The sequence below is a fragment of the Ictidomys tridecemlineatus genome, chromosome 11, assembly GCF_052094955.1.
Source record: "Ictidomys tridecemlineatus isolate mIctTri1 chromosome 11, mIctTri1.hap1, whole genome shotgun sequence".
Taxonomy (NCBI): domain Eukaryota; kingdom Metazoa; phylum Chordata; class Mammalia; order Rodentia; family Sciuridae; genus Ictidomys; species Ictidomys tridecemlineatus.
This window is the reverse complement of record NC_135487.1, coordinates 49,862,240-49,883,994: the sequence shown is the minus strand read 5'-3', so window position 1 is coordinate 49,883,994 and position 21,755 is coordinate 49,862,240. Positions and strand designations below refer to the sequence as shown.

The window sequence follows — 21,755 nt, the reverse complement described above, 5'->3', positions numbered from 1 at the left end:
TGCCAATGCTTGTTAACTGAATCATGAAAGAGTTGTACAAAGATTTATTGTACTGTTAACTCCAATTCAAGACTTTCTTGAAATGGAGGGATGCTTGCCAAATACTCAATAATCAAAGACAAAAATGGCAATGTGATTTACATTTTTCAACGATCCCACACTGTATCAGAACAAGCTAAACTTTTAGCTTGTAACTTAGCTAGACATTTACGGAATGCATGTTGTAATTGAGGCTTTTCACAATACAAATCAACAATCATGGTTTTTATACACTTAACATGAATCACTAGGCAAAAGATTTTAATTGTAATAGGCAGCATTTTGTAAGCTGGCCACAAAAACTACAAGAAAAAAATTTCAGGAATGCTTTGTGGATATTGATAAATTTAGGCTGCTTTTCAATTTATGCACTATTTCTTTGAATTTGATATAAATAGTAGTAAGCTGATACAAGATGTAGTGCATTTATTTAACTTGGATAGACGTAGCTTGGAAACTAATGTACTGGGGGTTCAAAGTCAAATCAATTCCTCTAAAAGTGATGAACCAGTTTTGTCACTAAAGAAAAAAAATGACTTTTTGGTATTCAAATTGGTTGCGGAAAACTTTGAATACATTTGAAACAACTTGACAATGTGAAACTAGCCTTTTAATTGTCAATTTTATAAAATATAAGTATTTTTGATGAAAATTTAATATTCAAACTAAGATGTGCTGTAAATACAAAATACTAGATTTTGAGGACTTGGAGAAAAAGAATATAGGATATCTTATTACAGAAATCACTTTGATGTATATAAAAAAGACCACTGAATACCTCAGTTATATACAATTTTTACTTGTCAATTATCTCTTAGTAAAAGCTGGATAATCATCATCATGTTGAAAAAGTAATATTTTGAGTATATTGGTTTAGATAAAATATATATTGAAGTTAATTTTACTAGTTTCTTTTAAAAAATGTGGCCACTGCTAGGTGCAGTGGCACACAACCGTAATCCCAATGGCTCAGAAGGATCACGAGTTCAAAGCCAGCCTCAGCAATAGCAAGGTGCTAAGCAACTTAATGAGACCCTGTCTCTAAATAAAAATAAAAAGGAGTGGGGATGTGGCTCAGTGGTTGAGTGTTCCTGAGTTCAATCCCCAGTAGTGCCCCCGCTTCACTAAATAAATAAATAAAAATATGGACACTAGTGGATTTAAAATTACTTATGTGGCTTACATTATGTTTCTAATGGACAGTAGAGACACACAAAAACACCACAGCACCCATCATGGTATATTGTAATGGCTTTGAGAGAAAGGTAGGATTTCATGTGAGCACAAAGCGTAGCTACCAAGTCATCTTGGAATGAGTGGAGGGTAGTCACATTAGACCTTCGCTATAAAAATACTAGGCCATCTGCTGAAGTAATAGATAGTAATGGCTGACTCATAATGGCTATTCCAATATTTATAGAACATTTCCCATCCAGGGCCAATATTTGCATTTGGGTTACACAACCTCTATTTGTGTTTTAGGTATAAGTTCCTGATTTACAAACTATGCAAAGCTAAGAGAGGTAAATGGTATGGGTTAATCTCAGCAGAATTGAACTAACCTCAGAGTGATACTATTCAGAACCACAGATCACAGGCATTCACTATGGAATGTATATACTAAGGATACATGATGTTCTATGAAAGCAAGTTGTTTGAGGTAGGAGGTATGAGCTGGTCAGCATTATTTAGTAATAATAATTGGATTTATGATTTGCCCCTGATTTCAGTCTTGGAGTTTCAATGATTCAGGTGTGTCATGTAGCCAAATGTGTCTTTGGGACCAGCTCACCCAAAGAGCCCTCTACTATGAGATGACATTAGCGTTCTTGGAATCCAGGTGCTTCGCAGGCACACCAGGGAAGGTCTGAGACTTACAGACTAAGGGTGTCCTGTACAACCCAGATTGGGGAGGACAAAAAAGTTGGCACATGGAATCTCTTAGCCCCTCTGGGTTGCATGTCTAGCTCCTGGAATTCTGAGGCCATATCCCTTGCGTGTAATAAAATTGCTCCATGAGGATAAACTGCTTATGCGCTGTGAATCTGCTCAGCAATCAAATACTTAAGGAGACCAAATGTGTAATTCCTGCAAGAGTTCATACACTGCTCACCTCCCAGAACTAGGGGAAGCAGTGCGTAAGAATGGCTAATGTCTAAACTCTGAAGTCCACCTGCCTGGCCTCAAATCAAAGCCTCTTCCTTTGCCAGTTGAGTCTTGAATGAATTACTTCATCCATACAATGGGGATTTGACAGTGCCCCCTCAAAGGGATTCGATGAGGTCACACTTACGTGAGTTTTATAAATATATCCAGCACAGAATAGCACTCAGTAAGTGCTTACCACAGTTAGCAAATTGTATCTTTAGAATCCCAAGAAGCAAATTTCTAGGAGGTTTTCTTGTTGAACCCCCCCTTATGAAATTAAAAAGTACTTGCTGAGATAAGAAAGAGGGAGGCTGATCACTAATCTATTTTTCCTTTTTGCTAAACAGAAAATTAAGACATGAAGCTATCTTGTCAAAGCTACAAGGTAGCTTTAAGATCAGAAGAGATTCAAAAGAACATTCTGAAAATCAGGACTAGTATTACAGAATAAAAGGTCTTATTCTAGTTCCTTTTATAGTTTCCCTTGGGGATTTCACCTTCTTCAAAACTTAGCCAATAGTACCAACATCACTGCTCTTTCAGCTTTGACCTTTGCTCTAGGGCTAGTTCCACAACCCAACTGCTCACAGGAATGGTTCTACCAGAGACTGGACAAGGAGGACAGTTGAATGACTTATCTTTTCCCCATGCCATTTCCTCCCACCTGTCTCCACTCTCACGTTTCCATAGGTAGGAAAATCTATGTGAGCCATCAGTGCAGGGCTGGGCCTGTGTGCCCTGGATTCCCCCCTCGCCCTCTCCCTGCTCTGTTCTATGTAGAGGGCCACAGGCAGATGGCCTCTGCAGGCGGCAATTCCCAGGCCATGTGGATGGGTCTCTTCTAAGTTCCCCAGTGGAGACACTGGCTTGCATTTGGATATGGGGAGGAAGGGAGAAGCCAAGTAGTTTCTCCTGCTTCTTTCTGCCTTGATTAGTAACCCTAGCAGTGGAAGCATCTCTGGTGACTCCAGATGGGCCAGACTTGCCATCATGCTAGCCTCCACAGGTTATCCCAAACCTGGGCTGGGGTAAAATCACCTTCATCTTCTGTCTGTTGCTGATGTTGATCACTGTCCCTTGTGTGATTTTTCAGCAAATTCTTACATTAAATTTCCTGTGTTAAAAATCGTAAGTTGGGGGCTGGGGTTGTGGCTCAGTGGTAGAGCGTTTGCCTAGCATGCATGAGGCACTGGGTTCAATTCTCAGCACCACATAAAAATAAAATAAAGATATTGTATCCACCTAAAACTAAAAACAATAAATATTTTAAAAAAATCATAAGTTGGTTATGTTTTCCCCGTGGGTCCTTGATGGTGCAGTAGGCATGTGACAATCCAGGCAGAGTTTCTGCTGCTTCCACTACTCTGCTCTCTGCAATATGGTGCTGGGGCAGAGAGCTAGATATGCAACTCAGGGGGACTGAGAGATCCCATGTGCAAGCTTTTCTGTCCTCCCCAACAAGAGAGGTGGAACTGGGCCGTTTAATACAAGTTCCCTTCAGGTGAGAGGGGGATGGGAGATGATATTTCTCAAGTCTAGCTACATGTATGTGGAATCATTTGCCCTAACTTTTTAACATACTCTATCTGGGCTCTTAACTTGTCTGTAGTGGTGCCCAGGTGTGGGTAGTTTATAAACCACCCTGGGTAGTTCTAATGTATGTGTTGGGTTGAGAAATACTTCCCTAGGTAATAATAAAAGGCAGAATATTTATATGATTTTCAGAGAAACGAGAGTGTAGGACATAGGATCCCACCTATAGTTTTTGGAGCATGTGTGAATACTGGGGGTGGGGGGTGCAGGGAGAGGAGACAGAGACAGGGGAAAGCAATGAGATGAAATTGTCAACAATGATGGTGATGAAGAAAATCTACGACTTGACAAAAAGAGAAGAAGAAATATGAATATTAAACTGAAAAAGGTGAAGGGGATCAAAATTTGCCACCTGAGTACCAAATTAGCATATTGACTGCTGCTGACCTGTGGAAAAATCAGCAATCTCTCCTGCACCAGAGGACAGAAAACCACAGCTACTTCCGAACCATGTGGAGGTTCTCCATAAAACCTTTCTCACTGGCTCAATTTACCTGGGCAACCCAGGGGGACTGGGTCTGGAATGGGCAGGATGGGAGATCACAACAGGAGGGAAAAAGGTGGAGGGGGACTATTAACACCCTCAGGGCAGAGAAAAAAGATCCAAAGAGCATATTGCAAAAAATTCAAAACCATGAGGGGGGTCTTACTATAATATAGAAAATATAAATTGAGTTTCAATTAGTCCTTAAATTTGGTTGCAAGAAATCTTAGAAGACATCATAGCCAAAGTTCCTCAATTTGCAAGTAAAAAACTTGGGGTCAGAGAAAGTAAGCAATTGGCTCACTGGCCAGTGAATGGCACAGTAAGAACTGGAACCCAGGTGGGTAAATTCTCTAAATCCGTGCTTCTTAGAGTGTGTGATCCAGCAGCACCAGCAAGCCCTGGGAAGGTGTTAGAAAGAAATGCAGAGTCTCAGGCCCACCCAGAGATGCTTTCAGCACCTGCATTTTAACAACATTCTCAGGTAATTTGTATGCATGTCACAATTTGAGAGTTACTGTTCTAAATCATTCCTCTGGGGCTGTCTGTTTACCCACAGCCAGGGACAGGGTGGAGATTTTTCTCTATTCCTTGAGTATCACTTTCCTTGCAACCTTGGGTAGAAGCAAATGTCAGAACTCATAAAACACAGGAAGGGAATTCATAAGGTGTTGAATGAGTATTGTGATATTGATTTTTTTAAGTCTGTAACTTAAAAACATCTTAATTAGAGGCTTGGAACATAGAAAGAACTCCATAAGGATGTATTAAGCAAATGAATAAAACTTCGTCAAATTTGGAGAAGGGCTTTAAAGACAGAGAGTTTTGACCTTCAATTTAGCACATTTTTTTGAGCATCTAATATGTACTAGGTGCTGGGTTAACATGGAGATACATATATGTAACTAACTCATTCGCTGAGAAGCTCATGGAGGGTGGGCAAGCTTTTGGAAGGTGTGCTCCTAGACAGCAAGGACTTATCTTCCCCCTTCTCCCTTTGGATGTGCTCTGCACACAGGGATATGCATTGCCAAGCTTCACAAGTACCGTTTTAATAGGAAGCTTTCCACACCCTGTTCATCCAGTGGGGATTGTTGAGTGATGGTTGTGGATTGAGACATAAGGACTTGGCTTCTCAACCTTCTGTACTCTTGGATCTCTTCCCCTGGGATTTGGAAACCCTTCTTATCTAATCTCTCTACACTCTCACCATCTGCCCCTGGTCTGCAGAGTGCTGAGTCTAAGGCGGTTTGATGAGCTGCTTCCCTGGGGTAAAAGCCCTCTGTGGCTTCGCTCAGCTGCTATTTGACTTCCTGGTCCTCTCACTACAAGATGCCTCATCCCTGAACTGTCTGAGTAGCTGTGCTGAAAGTTATCCTTGAGTTTATCTTGAGTTGAAAGTTCTATTATCACTCCCTGAGCTGGGCCAACACCCAGCTCCACTTCTTCACTGTGGCTGAGACTTGGAAACAGAAAAAAGAGGGAGAGAGGTCATCAAAAGCTACTTCTTTTTTCTGTGGAAAGAGACTTTAGCCAAAAACCAATGAGAGAAAAGGAAATAAAGGTTTCGATGGCTCTGTTTGGTGTTCAGAGCAGGGAGTACTGTCCAGCAGAAGGACTCTGGCTGTAAAGACGACATAGCCTCTTGTTTCCAAATAGTGATTATAACGTTGCTGCTGCTGATGTTGTTAGTCAACATTATTAAACTCCTATGAATGTGCCAGGCACACTGCTACCTACTATAGCAATGATCCTAAGACAGATGATTGTGATTTCACTTAATCTCAACATCCTCATGAGATAGGTCCTGCCCCCATGTAGTTTTAACAAACCAATTCTGCAGGAAACCCAAGAGGATGAACAAAAAGGAAAGAAATAAAGCTGAAATTCATTCAATGTGAATTCTACAACAAACTCCACCCTAGGATTTCTTGTGTAATGTAGGTGAGAGAAAAGACAGAGGGGGAAAGCTGAAAATTATTAAAAACAGAGTTTTGTGGCATTTCACCTGGCCCATTCCCACCTTCTTCTCCCAAGTTCTTTGTAGTCACTGGAGGAGACAAGTGAATCTGCAGATCCTTAGAGGGCTCATCTCCATAGTTTGACCTGTCTAGCAGCTTTCTAGAAAAGTCCCATTCACAGGGCTTGTCCCTATTTGACTAAATTTGGAGTGTCTCAGTGGGAAAAGCCCTAGTCCCAGGATGTTTGTTGAAAAAAATAGCCTATTTGCCTGAGGAAGTGATACCAGTTATGAGAAAGAGAAGCCTTGCCAAAAAGCTCAAAAGCTCAAAGGGAAGATCTGAGAAATGAGATGTCCATTGAGGCTTTGAAAACCCTCTGACATGTGCCTGGGTTTTGAAGGGCACTCTTATGAGCGGGGCTGTGTGCATGGCTGGGGAGGAAAGGCCCTAATCTCTCCTCTCTGGCTATCTTTGAGGTCCTGCACTCGTAAGGATAAAAGCAATGTCAGAGTTGTGAACTTCTGGGGTACTAAAGGTATGCTCAAACTTTCAGGAAACCCTTGGCAAAGGACCAGCAACTTTCTGATTGAAGGAAATCTCTGTCATTCATTAACTAACTGCTAAGAGCTACCTAGCTGAGACTCTAGTATCTTACGTTACACAGAATGTAGACCATATAGATTGAGTTCAGGTAATACACTAAACAAATGGCAAGCACAACACAGCAGACAAGAAGGTAGACAATCAGACAATCTGATTTCCAGAGCTTCGATATTACATTATTTAAGCATCCAGTTTTCAACACAATTTACTTCTTTGAAAAGACCAACAGAGTTGGTAAACCTGGACTAGCCAGTCCAACCAAGGGGGTGGGTGGAAGACACAATTTATTAAAGTTCAGAGAAAAAGAAGGGATATCATTATGAATGTTTCAGAAATTAGTAGAATGATAAGAGAATACTATGAATAAGTATCTGCCAACAAGTTAAATGATTTAAAGGAATGGACAAATTCCTAGAAAGACAAACTACTAAAACTGACTTGAGAAGAAATAGAAAATTTAAATAGACCTATAACAAGTGAAAAATTTGAATTAGCCATTTCTGGCTTTACTGGTGAATTATACCCAACATTTGCATGAATTAACAGAATTCCTTCCCAACTCTTCTAAAATAATAATAATAATAATAATAAAAGACAAGGAAATACTTCCTAACTTGTTCTAAGAGTACAGTATTGTCCTGATATGGCAACTAGGCAAAGATATCACTGAAAAACTATAGGCCACTACCATATGAGCGCAGAAACAAAAATCCTCAATAAACAATCACTAAACTGAATCTAGCAACATATAAAGGAATTATACACTATGGCCAAGTGGGAATTACTCCAAGAATGTAAGCTTGGTTTAACATTCAAAAATAAATGTGATACACCACGCTAATATAGTAAAAGACTAACAAAACTCTTTGATCATCTCATTCACATAGAGAAAGCATTTGACAAAACCCAACACTCTTTCATAATAAGAAACACAAAACAAAATAGGAATAGGATGGAACTTTCCTTCTGATAAAGGGCATCTATGAAAACCCAATAGCTAACATCAGTCAATGGTGAAAGACTGAAAGCGCTTCCCTTTAGGTAAGAAAAAAGACCAGGATGTCTGCTCTCACCACTTCTTGTCAACATGGTTAATAAACTATCCTAAGATTCATATGGAATGCAAGGGACTGAGAAAAACAAAGACTAAGAGAAACATTGAAGGATATGATGGTCAGTTTTATGTGTTAACTTGGGCAAGATATAGTCCCTAATTATTCAGGAAATACCAGTCTGGCTGTTATCCTAAAAGTACTTTTTAAATGTGATTAACATCTACAGTCAAGTGGATGTAGGAGGTCATCCTGATGATCTGAGTAGATCTGAGCCAAAGGGTCTTAGAACAGAACTGAAGCTTCCTACCTGTGGACTACAATGTGAGCAGCTTTCCGAGACTGTCTAGCCTGTTTATTTGACACTTGGCCCCAGGACTTCAAACATGGTTTACCAGTGCACACAAGCACATAAACCAATTCTTTGCTCTCTCTCTAAATACACACACACACACACACACACACACACACACACACACACACACACACTGGGATTTGAACCTGGGGACACTTTATCACTAAGCCAAATTACTAGTCCTTTTATTTTATTTGAGACAGGTTCTTACTATAGGGCCTTGCTAAGTTGTTGAGGCTGGCCTCCAACTTGTGATACTCCTGCCTTAGCCTCCTGAGCCACTAGGATTACAGGAGTGTAATACTTTAGTGGAATACTGACTGATACAGAGAACTTATTTTCTGACTTCAAAACTTAATACAAACCTAGAGTAAGCAAGAATGTGTGAAATTAGCATAAGGATGGTATAGAATCAAGAGTCCAGAAATAAGCACATATATTTATGGTTAATTGGTTTCAACAGGGTGTCAAGGCAATCCAAAATAATCCACAGAATAGTCTTTTCAACAACACAAAGGGGGTGGGGACAAATGGATACTCACACACAAACAAATGAATCTGAGCTCTCACACTACACACAAGAATTAACTCAAAATGAACCAAAACTCTAAGCATGAGAGCTGAAACTTGAAAACTAAAACACTAAGAAGAAAATCTACCTGTAAATCTTTGAGGTCTCGTATGAGGTAAGGGTGTCTCAAAAGCACAAAAGACAAAAGAAAAAATCATGAGTTAGACTTCATCAAAATTAAAACCATTTGTGTTTTGAAGAACACTACAAAGAAAATAAGAAAGGCAATCCTTTGACAGGAAATCTTTGTGAATCATATATCTGATAGGGTATGTATCCTCAATACATAAAGAGCTCTTACAACTCAAAAATAACATGACAAAAAACTCAAGTAAATCATAAACAAAAAATTTGAACAGCTGTTTTTCCAGAGACATACAAATGACCAATAAGTGCATGAAAAGGTCTCAGTATCCTTAGTCATTAGGAAAATGAAAATCAAAACCTTAAGAGACCACTTCATTCCCACTAAGATGACTAAAATAGGTACATAGATAAATAAATAATGGCTGCATAAAAAACTAAGTAAACTTATTTATTTATTTTGTGGCACTGGGGATCGAACCCAGTGCTGCATGTAGGCTAGGAAAACATTCCACAGACCCGGGCCTTTTCAGATTTTAAGAAAGGGTCTCACTGAGTTATCCAGGCTGGTCTGGAACTTTCAATCCTCCTGTCTCAGTCACTTAAGGAGCTGAGATTGGAGGCCTGTGATACTGTGCCCAATTTATATAAATACATTTTTGAAAAAGGGAAAAAGCATTAGAGAAGATGTGAAAAAGTTCAGATGTCTATACGTTCTTTCTGAGAAATGAAATGGTTCAGACCCTTTGGAAAATAGCTTCGCAGTTCCTCAAAATGTTAGTCATAGAGACATCAAATGCTACAAGAACTCTACTCTAAGGTATATATCTAACAGATTCAAAACATATACTCCACAGAAACTTGTATGTAAGTAGTAATTGCAACATTATCCAGGATGAGAAAAAGGAGAAGGAAACCAAATGTCCATGAACACATGAATAGATACACAAATGTGGTAAAACTATACAATGAACTATTATTCAGCCATGAAAAGGATGAAGTATGATACATTCTTTAATGGGGACGAACCTCTAAAACACATGCTTAGTGACAGAAGCCAGCCACAACAATGAGCATAATATGGTTCTATTTATATGAAAGAGCTAGAATAGGCAAATTTAGAGAGACAGAATTTAAGTTAGAATTAACCACAGGCTGAAGCAGTTTAGTTTTGAAATAGTGAATATGTTTTAAAATAAGATAGTAGCAAAGGTTGCATAACTGTAAAAACACTGAACTGCACACTTTGAAAGGGTAAATTTTATGATGAAACTGTACCTCAGTGAAACAGTTTTTTAAAAAGAAAGGAAGAAAGAAAGAATGAAAAGAGAAAAGAAAAAGAGAAAGGGAAGGTATCTGTTCTAGGCCCACATTTTAAAAAAACACATAAAATAAATTTATTAAGAGCAAGAACACATGGGACTGTCTGTATCTTGGAGGACTTGGTCCTCCAAGCTGGCAGAACCTCAGACATTCACTCATGGGACTCAGCTGTTCCCGCCCCAGGGAACACTTTTCTATGCTTTGTGCCATTGTTGTGGGAACAAAAGGTGATGTGATGGATAGTGTGAAGATTTTTATCTATTGTTTCACTGCCAGAGTGGGACAGGGACACTGTTTCCAGCACAGAAAAGACGGCAGAGACAGAAACACTGCAATAAGAGATAAGTTAATCAAGTTGGTGGATTCTTCCTCCAGTTCAAACGCAATCGATTTTGCATGATAAACTTATTTCCAATATTGACCAGCATCTATTGATCCTCTTGTTTTTTTACATTCAAATTGTGCTTCTGAACGTTCTTATAAATTAGAATAAGAAACTCAGCAAGAGTTTCACATGGCTGAGAAAATTTTGTAATGTTAAAGAGTCATGGGTTGAATCATGTCACCCTAAATTAGTGTGTGGATGTTCAAACCCCCAGTGCCTCAGAATGTGACCTTACCTGGAAATGGTTTCTTTACACAGGTAATCAAGTTAAAAAGAGATCTACAAAGTGGATCCTAACACCTGTGTATCACTGGTGTTTATTTATTTTTTTAAAAGAGGGATATTTTGAAACATGCACAAGGCAGAAGATCATGTGAACCTCAAAGCTGAGAATGAAGTGATGCATGAACAAGTTAGTAAAGGCCCCAAGGTGCTGACGAACCAAGAATAAAAGAAGATGCTTCCTGCTCCCTCAGAAGAACCAACCCTGCCAGCACCTTGATTGTGCATTTCTAACCTCAGTTTCTACTGTTTTAGCCATGCAGTTTATGACACCTTGAAAACCAACAATTAAATAATTCTTATTATAGTAATGTGCCCCATAATGATGCTTTGGTCAATGACAGTCTTGTTCATGAGTGTAGTCCCATAAGATTATGAAGGGGCCCAAACCTCCTATTGCTTAGTGGGTCTCAGCACAACCTGTTATTCATGTGTGTGTGGTATTGCTGATGTGCACACACCTACTGTGCTGACTGCTGTTTAAAAGCTAGCATGTAAAGTGGTATGTGGCATATCATGAGAAGAAATATTGATGCTGCTGGTTTATGTACTTATGAAACTATCTGTTGTCACTTTAGACTGTGCTCCCCCTTCTTATCAAAAAGGTTTATTGTAAGCGTGCTGTTACCTTGGCTGCAGTCTCATATGTGTCTTATTTGTTGTGTGTCCTGATTGCAGCAGGAGGCCACATCAAGCGACTGATCTATACCACACAGATTTGTGTAATTAAATTCTCTGGAGCTTGCTTAACAATGAGATTGCCTGACTTCGAGTTTCTCAGAGTGTATCCTCCCTGATAAGTGACACATGACTGTCCTCTTAAATTCATACACAATGGGGTAACATGTCGGCATGTTATGATTATTGAAATCTTTTGTATATTCTGTAACAATGATTATTCATCATATATTATTCCATTTCTCTGTTTGAACTTGGTATATAAAATTCTTCACTTCTCAGAAGAAGATATACAAGTGATCAACAAATATATGAAAAAGTGTTCAACATCTTTAGTAATTAGAGAAATGTAAATCAAAACTATACCAAGATTTCATCTCACTCCAGTCAGAATGGCAGTTATCAAGAATATAAGCAATAAAAAGTGTTGACGAGGATGTGGGAAAAAGGTACACTCATGCATTGCTGGTGGGACTACAAATTGGTGCAACCACTATGGAAAGCAGTGTGGAGATTCCTCAGAAAACTTGGAATAAAGCTACCATTTGATCCAACTATCCCACTCCTCAGTCTATATTCAAAGGACTTAAAATCAGCATAGTATAGTGACATAGCCACACCAATGTTTATAGCAGCTGAATTCACAATAGCTGAACTGTGGAACCAACCTAGATGCCCATCAATAGATGAATGGATAAAGAAACTGTGATACATATACACAATGAAATATTACTCAGCACTAAAAGAGAATAAAATTATGGCATTTGCAGGTAAATGGACGGAATTGGAGAATATTATGCTAAGTGAAGTAAGCCAATCCCAAAAAACTAAAGGCTGAATATATTCACTGATTAGTAGATGCTGATCTATGATGGTGGTTGAGGGGCATGGGAAGAATGGAGGAACTTTGGATTGGGCAAAGGGGAGGGTGGGGAGGGATTATGGGGGCAGGAAAGATGGTGGAATGAGATGGATATCATTACCCTAGGTATATATATGATAGCACCAATGGTGTGTCTCTACATTGTGTACAATAAGGTTATTGAAATGTTGTTCTCCATTTGTGTACAATGAATTGAAATGCATTCTGTACATGTACAACTAAGTAGTACAAATAAAAAAATAAAAATTCTTATTTCCAAATTTAAGTATCACCTTAGGAATTTTTTCTGATACAGTTGCTACTGACTGAGAGAAGTGAAGTTTCTCCCAATGAAAATTGGTATTAAAAAGTAAGAATTATAAAAACTGGAAAAAGTTTGTCCTATTTGGCGTTGTTGTCAATAGAGCATACACTATATAAACATCTTGTATAGAATAACGCAGATACTACTTTTGCTGAAACGAAGGCAAAAATTTCTATGGAATGAATACATAACCATCAATAAATTATATGTACTATTTTGGCCCATGAACAGAATACCCAGACATATAAAGTGATGATTAGTCACTTTTGAAAACTGCTGGCTTTCAATCATAGAAAAATGGTAACTTTACATAACGACATTTTTCTTTTATTTTGTTATTATGAAGGTGTATTTGTCAACGTGGGAGGATAGAACATATTTCATTTAACAGTTTTGCTAGCTTGATTTAACCTTTTAAATATTTAGATATGTGGTATGTGAGTCTCCACTTGTATTCATGCCCCAGGCCCTATAATTGTTAGGGGTGGGCCAGGAACTAGTAATGACAGTAGAAATAAAGCCTGAAGCTATGAACAGATGCCAAACTAAAATCTGAAATTTGCTTCTACTCTAAGAGCATCCTGAGCACTTCATGAGAAAACCCGACCGATACAGTCCCTTCGTAGCCAGTGACCGTAGCCCAAGGATCCTTGGTTCCTGCCAGGTTTCATACACCTGATACATTTTACTGATGTCCTGATTTTCTGAATGCTAGGTTGTGGCAGGGACATTCTTTTTTTTTTTTTTTTCCCCACTAGTAATTCTGTGGCACTTTCAAATAAACAGCAATTTATAATTGCATTTCACTCTTATTTTGGAAAAAGTAGCATAAGATTTAACAGAAGGCCTTCTGAGGGATCCTTGATGTTGTGATATTCTCCAAGGCTCTCATTTTGTTCACGTCTGCCATCCACTTTTAGTGAGGTTTGGCTTCTAACTGAGGGCTATGAGGACAGGGATGGGAACTAGCATTCTATCTGAGATTAGGGGTGGGCCAGGAACTAGCAATGACAGCACAAATAAAGCCTGAAGTCATGAGCAGATGCCAAACTAAATTCACAGGGTAAGTGGTGATGGTTGGGGCGGGGGGGCGGGAAAGCAGGCACATCACGAATTCCTAAAGGAAAGAAACCAAGAGCATCAAAATGCCAACGAGGAATGCAATTAAGGTGGAGACCAGCCTGCAAAAAGCACCGTGAGATTTCCAATTTAGATTGCACTTTGGCGTTAAGTCCCTCCGAGCAAAGGTGGTGACTGTACACTACATGCTATTGCTCACTAAGTGATGGTTAAAGGACAGCAAACACGTAGCAGAGGTGCTGGATTGGTAGCAGACACTTCCAGTTGTCAACAGGCATCTTTAAGAAATTTTAATACCTACTCTATGGATATCAGTTCACAAAACTGTTAAACTCTGTCTAAAATTAAAAACCATGAGAGGCTTAGGGTTCATCAGAACGATGGCAGCAAAGAAAGAGCAAACACTTCCAGAAATAAGGACATGTAAATGTTTAACAAGTAACTTTGATTACAACAAATAACTGATTGCAGATTGAGCAGGCAGGAAGTCCAGGGCTCCACAGGAAAGGCAGGTTAGAGAACCACATTAATCAGCTTGTGATGCAGATTATCAACCACACTTGAAACACAGATTAATAGGAACAAATAAGGTACCAGGGTGGGAAGCATTTTTTACAGCCAGTAACAGAAGTTTTAATCTTTGTTTAAATAAGACTTCAAAAAGATTCCACATATAACCTAGGGCGAGATTATTGGGAAAAAAAAAAACAAAAAAACTTCCAAAAATGTAAGGCAAAGTGACCAAACTTCCAACCTTTTCTAAAATCAAGCAACAATTCTTACCTGGGCAAGCAGAATATAATTAGCGCTCGGCTGATTTTAAAGACTTTTAACGGCCTTTAACTGCTGTTGAAGTAGCAGAACAGTGTGGCTGAAGGCCAATGTTTGTTTTTACCCATTACCTATTTTATTAATGGGATTGTGGGCCACTGGGCCTCAAGGAACACACCAATGTATTAAAATACCCCACACTGTAATTAAGTGGCACAGAGGGGATTAGAGCAAGCTAAGCGGCTCTTCCATTTGCCATGGGTGTGGTCCAGGCCAGACATGTTGGTGTTCTCAGGATTGACCTAGGGAATTCCACTTCAGATAATACAAAATATGGAGGAGACTTTCTTGCAGAGCAAAGGTTTGAATAATTAGGTCTTTCTCCCCAAATAAAATATAGTTAAGGAAAAAAATGTCCCAAGAGGATACTTTCAGAGTGGAAGATGAACATCCCTTAAGCAAGAATAAATGGAATCTTTTTTATCTTTTGAAGAAAGGGAGTCTTTAGACTCCATTAAAAGGGTCTCAGAATGACTCCAAATTCCACAAAACTCTCTATCCAAGTATGGGGCTTCCGACCCTTATGTGAACTAGAACTTCTAGTTCTTTGAAGGGAATAAAAAATAAAGTGGTCACTTAATTTTTGCCCTGTTCAATAATTTAAAGTATCAGAATGCTTACAGTATGTACAACAGACCCTTTAAGCTGGAGTAAAGTTTCCTAAGCCAGCACCCTGTCATTTTTTGTTTGACTTTTACCGAGTCCATTGTTGCCACTAAATGTTAGATTCATCTTAAAATAGTAAATGTAATAAGATTTGTTGCTTTGATCATTCAGATTCCACATTACCACACTTAAGATCACTGCCAATGCTGGTCTCCTGTGAATCTTCATATCAGAGTAAAAGCAAAATGGAATGACATTTGAAAACATAGTGTTTGGGCCCAAGCAGGGAACAACATTGCCTTTGCCCTAGAAACCAATGAGGAAATGCTTAGAAATGACAGAAAAGGAGACTCAGAGTACTTACGAGGAACCTGGACTTGCGGTGGGAGGGGGTCCTGAAGAAATGAAAGAAAAACAAAAGAAATAGTCAGTTGGACAATTGGAGGGTGAATGTGGGTACAATCAAACCATGACAAATTAAAGTTCTCCACCACCTAGAGGGGATATTTATTTTTCTGGGATTTATTATTTTACTCCAGCTCCCCTCTCCAACCACCTCTGTGAATAAGAGCATAGCAATGAGAACATATCTCTATTCCACAATTCAGGGGCTGAAAAATGCTAAAAGACGAGCCAACAGAGTGCATCATCAGAGTGCATCTTCAGCTTCCAATAGAAGGCTGAGTGACTGCATGAGGATGTCAATTGCAAAAGCAAGAGGGGGCTTCCCGTCTCTGAGGAAGCTGCATGGAAGAAGGGCATGCTCAGTGCCATGCTCCCGGCTTTCAGGACAGGAGCATCCTTGCTGAGAAGAAGAGCTCTGAGGCACGGTGGTTTGTAGTCAGGGTGTTAGGATCAGACAGAACTGGACCCCATTCCTGCTCTGCTATTTACTAACTGCACAATCCTAAATATGCTAATTAACTATTGGGCCATGAATTATTTATCTGCAAATTGAGTACGGCTCTGCTAGGTTTAGGACTGCACTACCATCTAGTGCTTACTTCCTTCTTCCTTGCCCTGGTGGACTCTGGTGGTCCTAGCACATTGGGCTTGGGTCAAAGACCGTCCCCAGTAGGAGGCTGCTTACCAAACTTGACAAACAAGACTCCAGTGGTGGACACCACCTTCTTGCCATTTGTTGCCACACACTGGAAGTAGCCTGTATCTGTGGTGTCGAGGTTTCTAATCCTCAGCCGCGAGCCATAGTTGGTTGCCCGGAAGGAGATTCTCCGGGGCTCCTGGACCACAGGCGCATCATTTTTGAACCAGCGAATAGTGGGAGGTGGATTTCCAGAGACTTTGCAGTGCAGTTCCGCTGTCTGCCCCAGGGACGTGGTGATGTTATTCATTGGTTCATCCAGGGTCAGATAAGAATCTGTGACACAAGGGAGAAGGAAGGAAGTGAGAGGGCCGGAGAGAACTTCTTAGCAACCTGAATGGATTCCACTGTTGGAGTCACAGAGAGGCCGAAGAGGGGAAGCACGTGGAGAAAGCAGAGGATTGAAGCAGTGGCATTAACCAAGACCATGACTGCTAACCTTCATCCACAGGGCCTGCTGCTTGGAGGGAAATTTATTACTAATCCGAATATAAAACTCAAAGTCCTCAAATAACTACATGGTACCCATGGATAAATGTACTTTTCAAGATAAGACAAGATAAGTGCTGGAGAGGATGTGGGGAAAAAGGTACACTCATGCACTGCTGGTGGGACTGCAAATTGGTGCAGCCAATTTGGAAAGCAGTATGGAGATTCCTTGGAAAACTGGGAATGGAACCACCATTGGACCCAGCTATTCCTCTTCTCAGACTATATACCCAAAGGACCTAAAAAAACCCAGCATATTACAGGGACACAGCCACATCAATGTTTATAGCAGCACAATTCACAATAGCTAAACTGTGGAGCCAACCTAGATGTCCTTCAGTGGATGAATGGATAAAAAAATGTGGCATTTATACATAATAGAATATTACTCAGCAATAAAAAATAATAAGATCATGGCATTTGGAGGGAAATGGATAGCATTAGAGCAGATTATGCTAAGTGAAGTTAGCCAATCCCAAAAAAACAAATCTTGAATGTCTTCTCTGATATAAGGGGGGTGACTCAAAATGGGGTTGGGAGGGAGAGCAAGGGAGGAAGATTACCTCTAGATAGGGAATAAGGGTGGGAGGGAAAGGGAGGGAGAAGGGGAATAGCATGGATGGTGAAAGGAGACCCTCATCATTATACAAAATACATGTATGAAGATGTGAATTTGGTGTCAACATACCTTATATATAATCAGAGATATGATAAATTATTGTATAATGGTGTATTAAGAATTGTAATGCAAAATAAATAAATAAATAAAATCATAAAAAAGGTAATACAAAATGAACCTTTGTGTTTCAGATTATAAAAATAATGCATGCTCCTCGTTGCAAATTCCAACAGAAGAACAGGGGCGGCGGGGGATGGGGATAAAATTTACCTAAAATAATTTCTACTCTAAACTTACATCTTTCTTAACCTCTGGCAAACATACTTCCAGTTTCGCCACTTTTTTAAAAATATATTTTTAGTTGTAGATGGACACAATATTTTATTTACTTATTTTTATGTGGTGCTGAGGGTTGAACTAAGTGCCTCATACATGTGAGGCAAGAGCTCTGCCACTGAGCCATAATCCCAGCTCCCCCTGCCCCCAGCTTGGCCACTTTTGTTAACAAACAAATCATCAAAAGCTAGAAAAAGGGGCTGGGGGTTGTAGTTCAACGGTGGAGTGCTTACCTAGCACAAGCGAGGCCCTGGGTTCGATCCTCAGCACCACATAAAAATAAAATAAATAAAATAAAGATATTGTGTCCAACTACAACTAAATATTTAAAAAAAAAAAAAACCTAGAAAAAGCAGGAGCAACACATTTAGATCTACATGGCACAAGACTGAGAAATGTGCCTGAAACCTTCCCGAACTGAGGGGTGCTTAACAAATGAGCCACATCCCCAGCTCCCCCTTTTTTATATACTTTTATTTAAAGATAGGGTCTTCTTAAGTTGCTAAGTGCATTGCTAAGTTGCTGAGGTTGGCTTTGAACTCATGATCCTCCTGCCTCAGCCTCCTAAGCCACTGGGATTACAGGCATGTGCCCTGCCTCGAGCTAATGCTCCTTCTTGACAGAACATCAGTGTCCCACAAACTACCCTGAAGTCTTTTGTAGTCAATCCCTGCTCTCAAACACATCCTCCCTCCTATCCCCGAGGCAACTACTGTTCTAATTTCTATCATCATAATTAATTTGCTTATGCCAGGATCTCATATAAATGGAATCATGCTATAATTGTGTTTGGCTTCTTCTGTGATTTTGTTGCATCAAAGATTTTAATAATGAAATAAGTTATATTTTAGGATTATTCTTCAATAAATACTGTTTTAAAAATCATACTAAATATTAGTTGTGGAACCCAGAGGCAAAGAAAATAATTTGAAATTAGATTTACTATTTTAAAAAATTGCTCGCTCTTCACATATATGCAGTTTCCTTTGGTTTTTGTCTTTCCTGACCACGCATCCTTGGGTAGATTCTCTGTCATACTTTCCCACCATTCACTGCTCTCTGTCCATCCCTAGCCCCAAAACTGGGATGCTTGTTAAGCAGTTGCCTTCATTTCTACTCTACAGCAAGCAGCTGCAAGGCAGGCCACAGAAGGTTCTAGTCCCCCCTCCCCATGCATCACAGAGCCCAGCAGCGTACAGCAACTCCCTGCAGGGATGGACGTGTTTTATGAGCTGCAGTGACTGGCAGCCTCTAATCACACATGGCTTACAGAGCTCATGAAATATGGTTAGAGGACAGAGGAACCAGATTTTTAAACATAAACAGCCACAAGTGGCTAGTGGCTACTGTATCGAACAGCACAGTTGAAACAGTAAATTTGTTGCATTTAATGGAAATTTATTGGAAAATAACATTTTCGAGCTCCTTAACTGGGTTATTTAATTACTTGAATGCCTATAAAATGAGTTCATAAATGCTAAAAATAAATGATTCATTATTTGCTTTCATTTTCCACCAACAAATTGGGAAGGGGTGTTGCTAAAATCTGGCAGCCCCTCAGGAGCGTGCCGCATGTGTGAATGGCACTTACCGGGTGCATGTGGTGGAAAAGAGACTAAGCATGACCATCATTCACTGTGTTAACATAACAATAGTTTTCATCTCACCTAAGCCAGTGAATAATTATTTCTCACCACACACAATCATGGTTCCATCAATGATTTTGCTAATGCCTTGCTTTCTTAATATATATTCTGATCTCTAGCTTAGAGCATGTTTCTGTAAGAAAACTATAATTCCATATATCATAATATGCACATATGTATGCCTATGAATCGTACATATATATGATGCTATATATATACTATTTTGTACTTATTATACTTATCTTTTCAATCCGTGAATCTGTTTGTTCATGAATATAATCACACATGATCTTTAGATGTTTTGAGCTATGCCCAGAAGGTAGGGAGTTATTATTACAGCTTTAAACTCCAACTGACGCTTTGATAATGTATAACTACACACTCTCTGTAGAGAGAAATGTAGACATAGCAATCACATAATGCCAATATAAGCGTAGTTATTAATTTTCCATTGGATAGATTCTGGAATTTAATTGGCTGGGTGTGAATCTCTGGTCTTCCCCCTGCCTATCTGTGTGAACCTGGGCAAGTTATTTAACCTCTCAGTACCTCAGTTTAGCCAACTGAAAAAATAGGAATTACAGGGTTCCACCTGGCAAAACCGTTAGTGAAAGATTAAATCAGGTGACGCCGTAAAGCACTTAAAACCAGTGTTTGGTGAAACAGAAGCACTCAGAAATGTTAATCAATGTTGCTACTATCATTTTTATAATAATAACCTCTACATAATGGCAGATTACATAATGTTTTCATGGCCTCCATCCCCTGTTATCCTCTAATGTCTGGGTCAGTAGGAAAGGCACATTAATTGACCAGGATTCCCAATTGTAGATGAGAAAATTCTGACTCAGAGATAAACTAACTCGCCTGTGATCACACAGCCAACTTCCCAAAGATTCCATCACCAATGGCCTTCAGTTCTCAGCTTGGCCTCACACCTATACGAAATCCAAGAGAGGCAGCCGCCCAAATAGCAGCAATAACAGAGGGCCTTGTGATGCTGCCATGTGTAGAGGGTTTATTTTAGTATTTACCAACATAGGAGGAGGAAACCTGGGATTAGACAGGGAAAGTGACTTGCTCAAGGTCTTCTGGCCAAACTAAGGTCCATTTCACATCTTTTTGGTTCCACCATCTGGCTCTTCCTGCTTCATCAAACTGCTTTGGTACTTGAGCCTTACCTAGGGCTGGGCACAGAGCTGGGATTGCTGCCTAACTCAGGGTGGAACCCAACACACAGCCACTCCCAGGCCAGGGTTTTTCCCCTACTTCCAGGGGTCTGAGCTTCAGCCATGTTTCCAATGGGTGTTTCAGTGCCCCTCCGGGGGCCAGGAATCTTGCCTGACCTGCTCTGTTCAGTATCCATATTACACCCATCTAAAAACAAAAAGAGGGGTGCAGGGCAACTGGAAACCAGTGTGTTTCCGGAAAGAACAAAGGAAACATAAACAGATCTCTGTGTTTACTGAGCAATGGAGCCTTGCCACAATTGGAGATTTGGTCTTGACTTCTTCCCAACATAGAAGAAGATTGGCATTTGTTGGCCATCTGTAGCTACTCACTTAGCACGCAGGACTAACAAATGGTCTGCTCCTCAGCTGGGCAAAGACCAGAAGCATCAGAACAGCATTTTGCCTAAACGACAGGAAGGCATTCTGTGCCGGGAATAAAATAAAGTGAAAACGCATGTCTGCATCCCTGCTCTCTTTCTTGTTGTTAACGAGCCCTTGGCCAGGGTCCATTCTCTTCCCACAACCAGCTGGAACGTCAGTGGCAGCCTCGTGGGCCATGCTAGGGACCCAACTCTAGTCTTATCCAAATCTCAGTGTGACCATTGCAGACTCTGATCTAGCTGTTCCTTTCAGAGAACACCTAGGCTTGACCTGCACACTGGACTCAAATACCGGTTCTGCCCCTAGTAGCTGTGGGGGTCCCACAGCCACTTCACCTCCTTGGGCTTTGCATTTGTTGTCTATTGCTGGGGTCTTGCTGCAGTCTGTCTGGGCACAATTCTGGCTGTGGCTCTCAACAGGGTCTCTGGGGGTCTGCCCCTTCTGGGGGAAGTTTGTATTTCCACGTGGGCAGAACCATTAAATGACAGGCAACAGGTGCCTGCTGAACCTGAATATAAGACAATGCCATTTGGCCCTACATTTGAATCTGGCTGTTTGTAATTTTTTCTGGTGGTTTGATACCTCTGACAATGTGTGCTTGGGCTGTGGTACATTTCTGATACCTTTCTCCCTTCTTTCTTAGACTATAAATATTGGCATGTCAGACTTGTGGGTGGGAGGTGGGGTA

The 21,755-nt window shown here is 40.0% G+C and overlaps 1 protein-coding gene across 1 annotated transcript in view; it reads right to left on the bottom strand.

Annotated features, from left to right (window-relative positions):
- Ror1 (receptor tyrosine kinase like orphan receptor 1) overlaps positions 1 to 21,755 on the bottom strand; it is a 374,004-nt gene that overhangs the window by 106,641 nt on the left and 245,608 nt on the right. Inside the window, exons 3-4 of the mRNA XM_005337717.4 lie at positions 16,353 to 16,640; positions 15,627 to 15,657 (exon numbers count right to left, since the gene is read on the bottom strand). Coding sequence (XP_005337774.1) covers positions 15,627 to 15,657; positions 16,353 to 16,640 — 319 coding nt within the window. The remainder of the gene's footprint in view (positions 1 to 15,626; positions 15,658 to 16,352; positions 16,641 to 21,755) is intronic.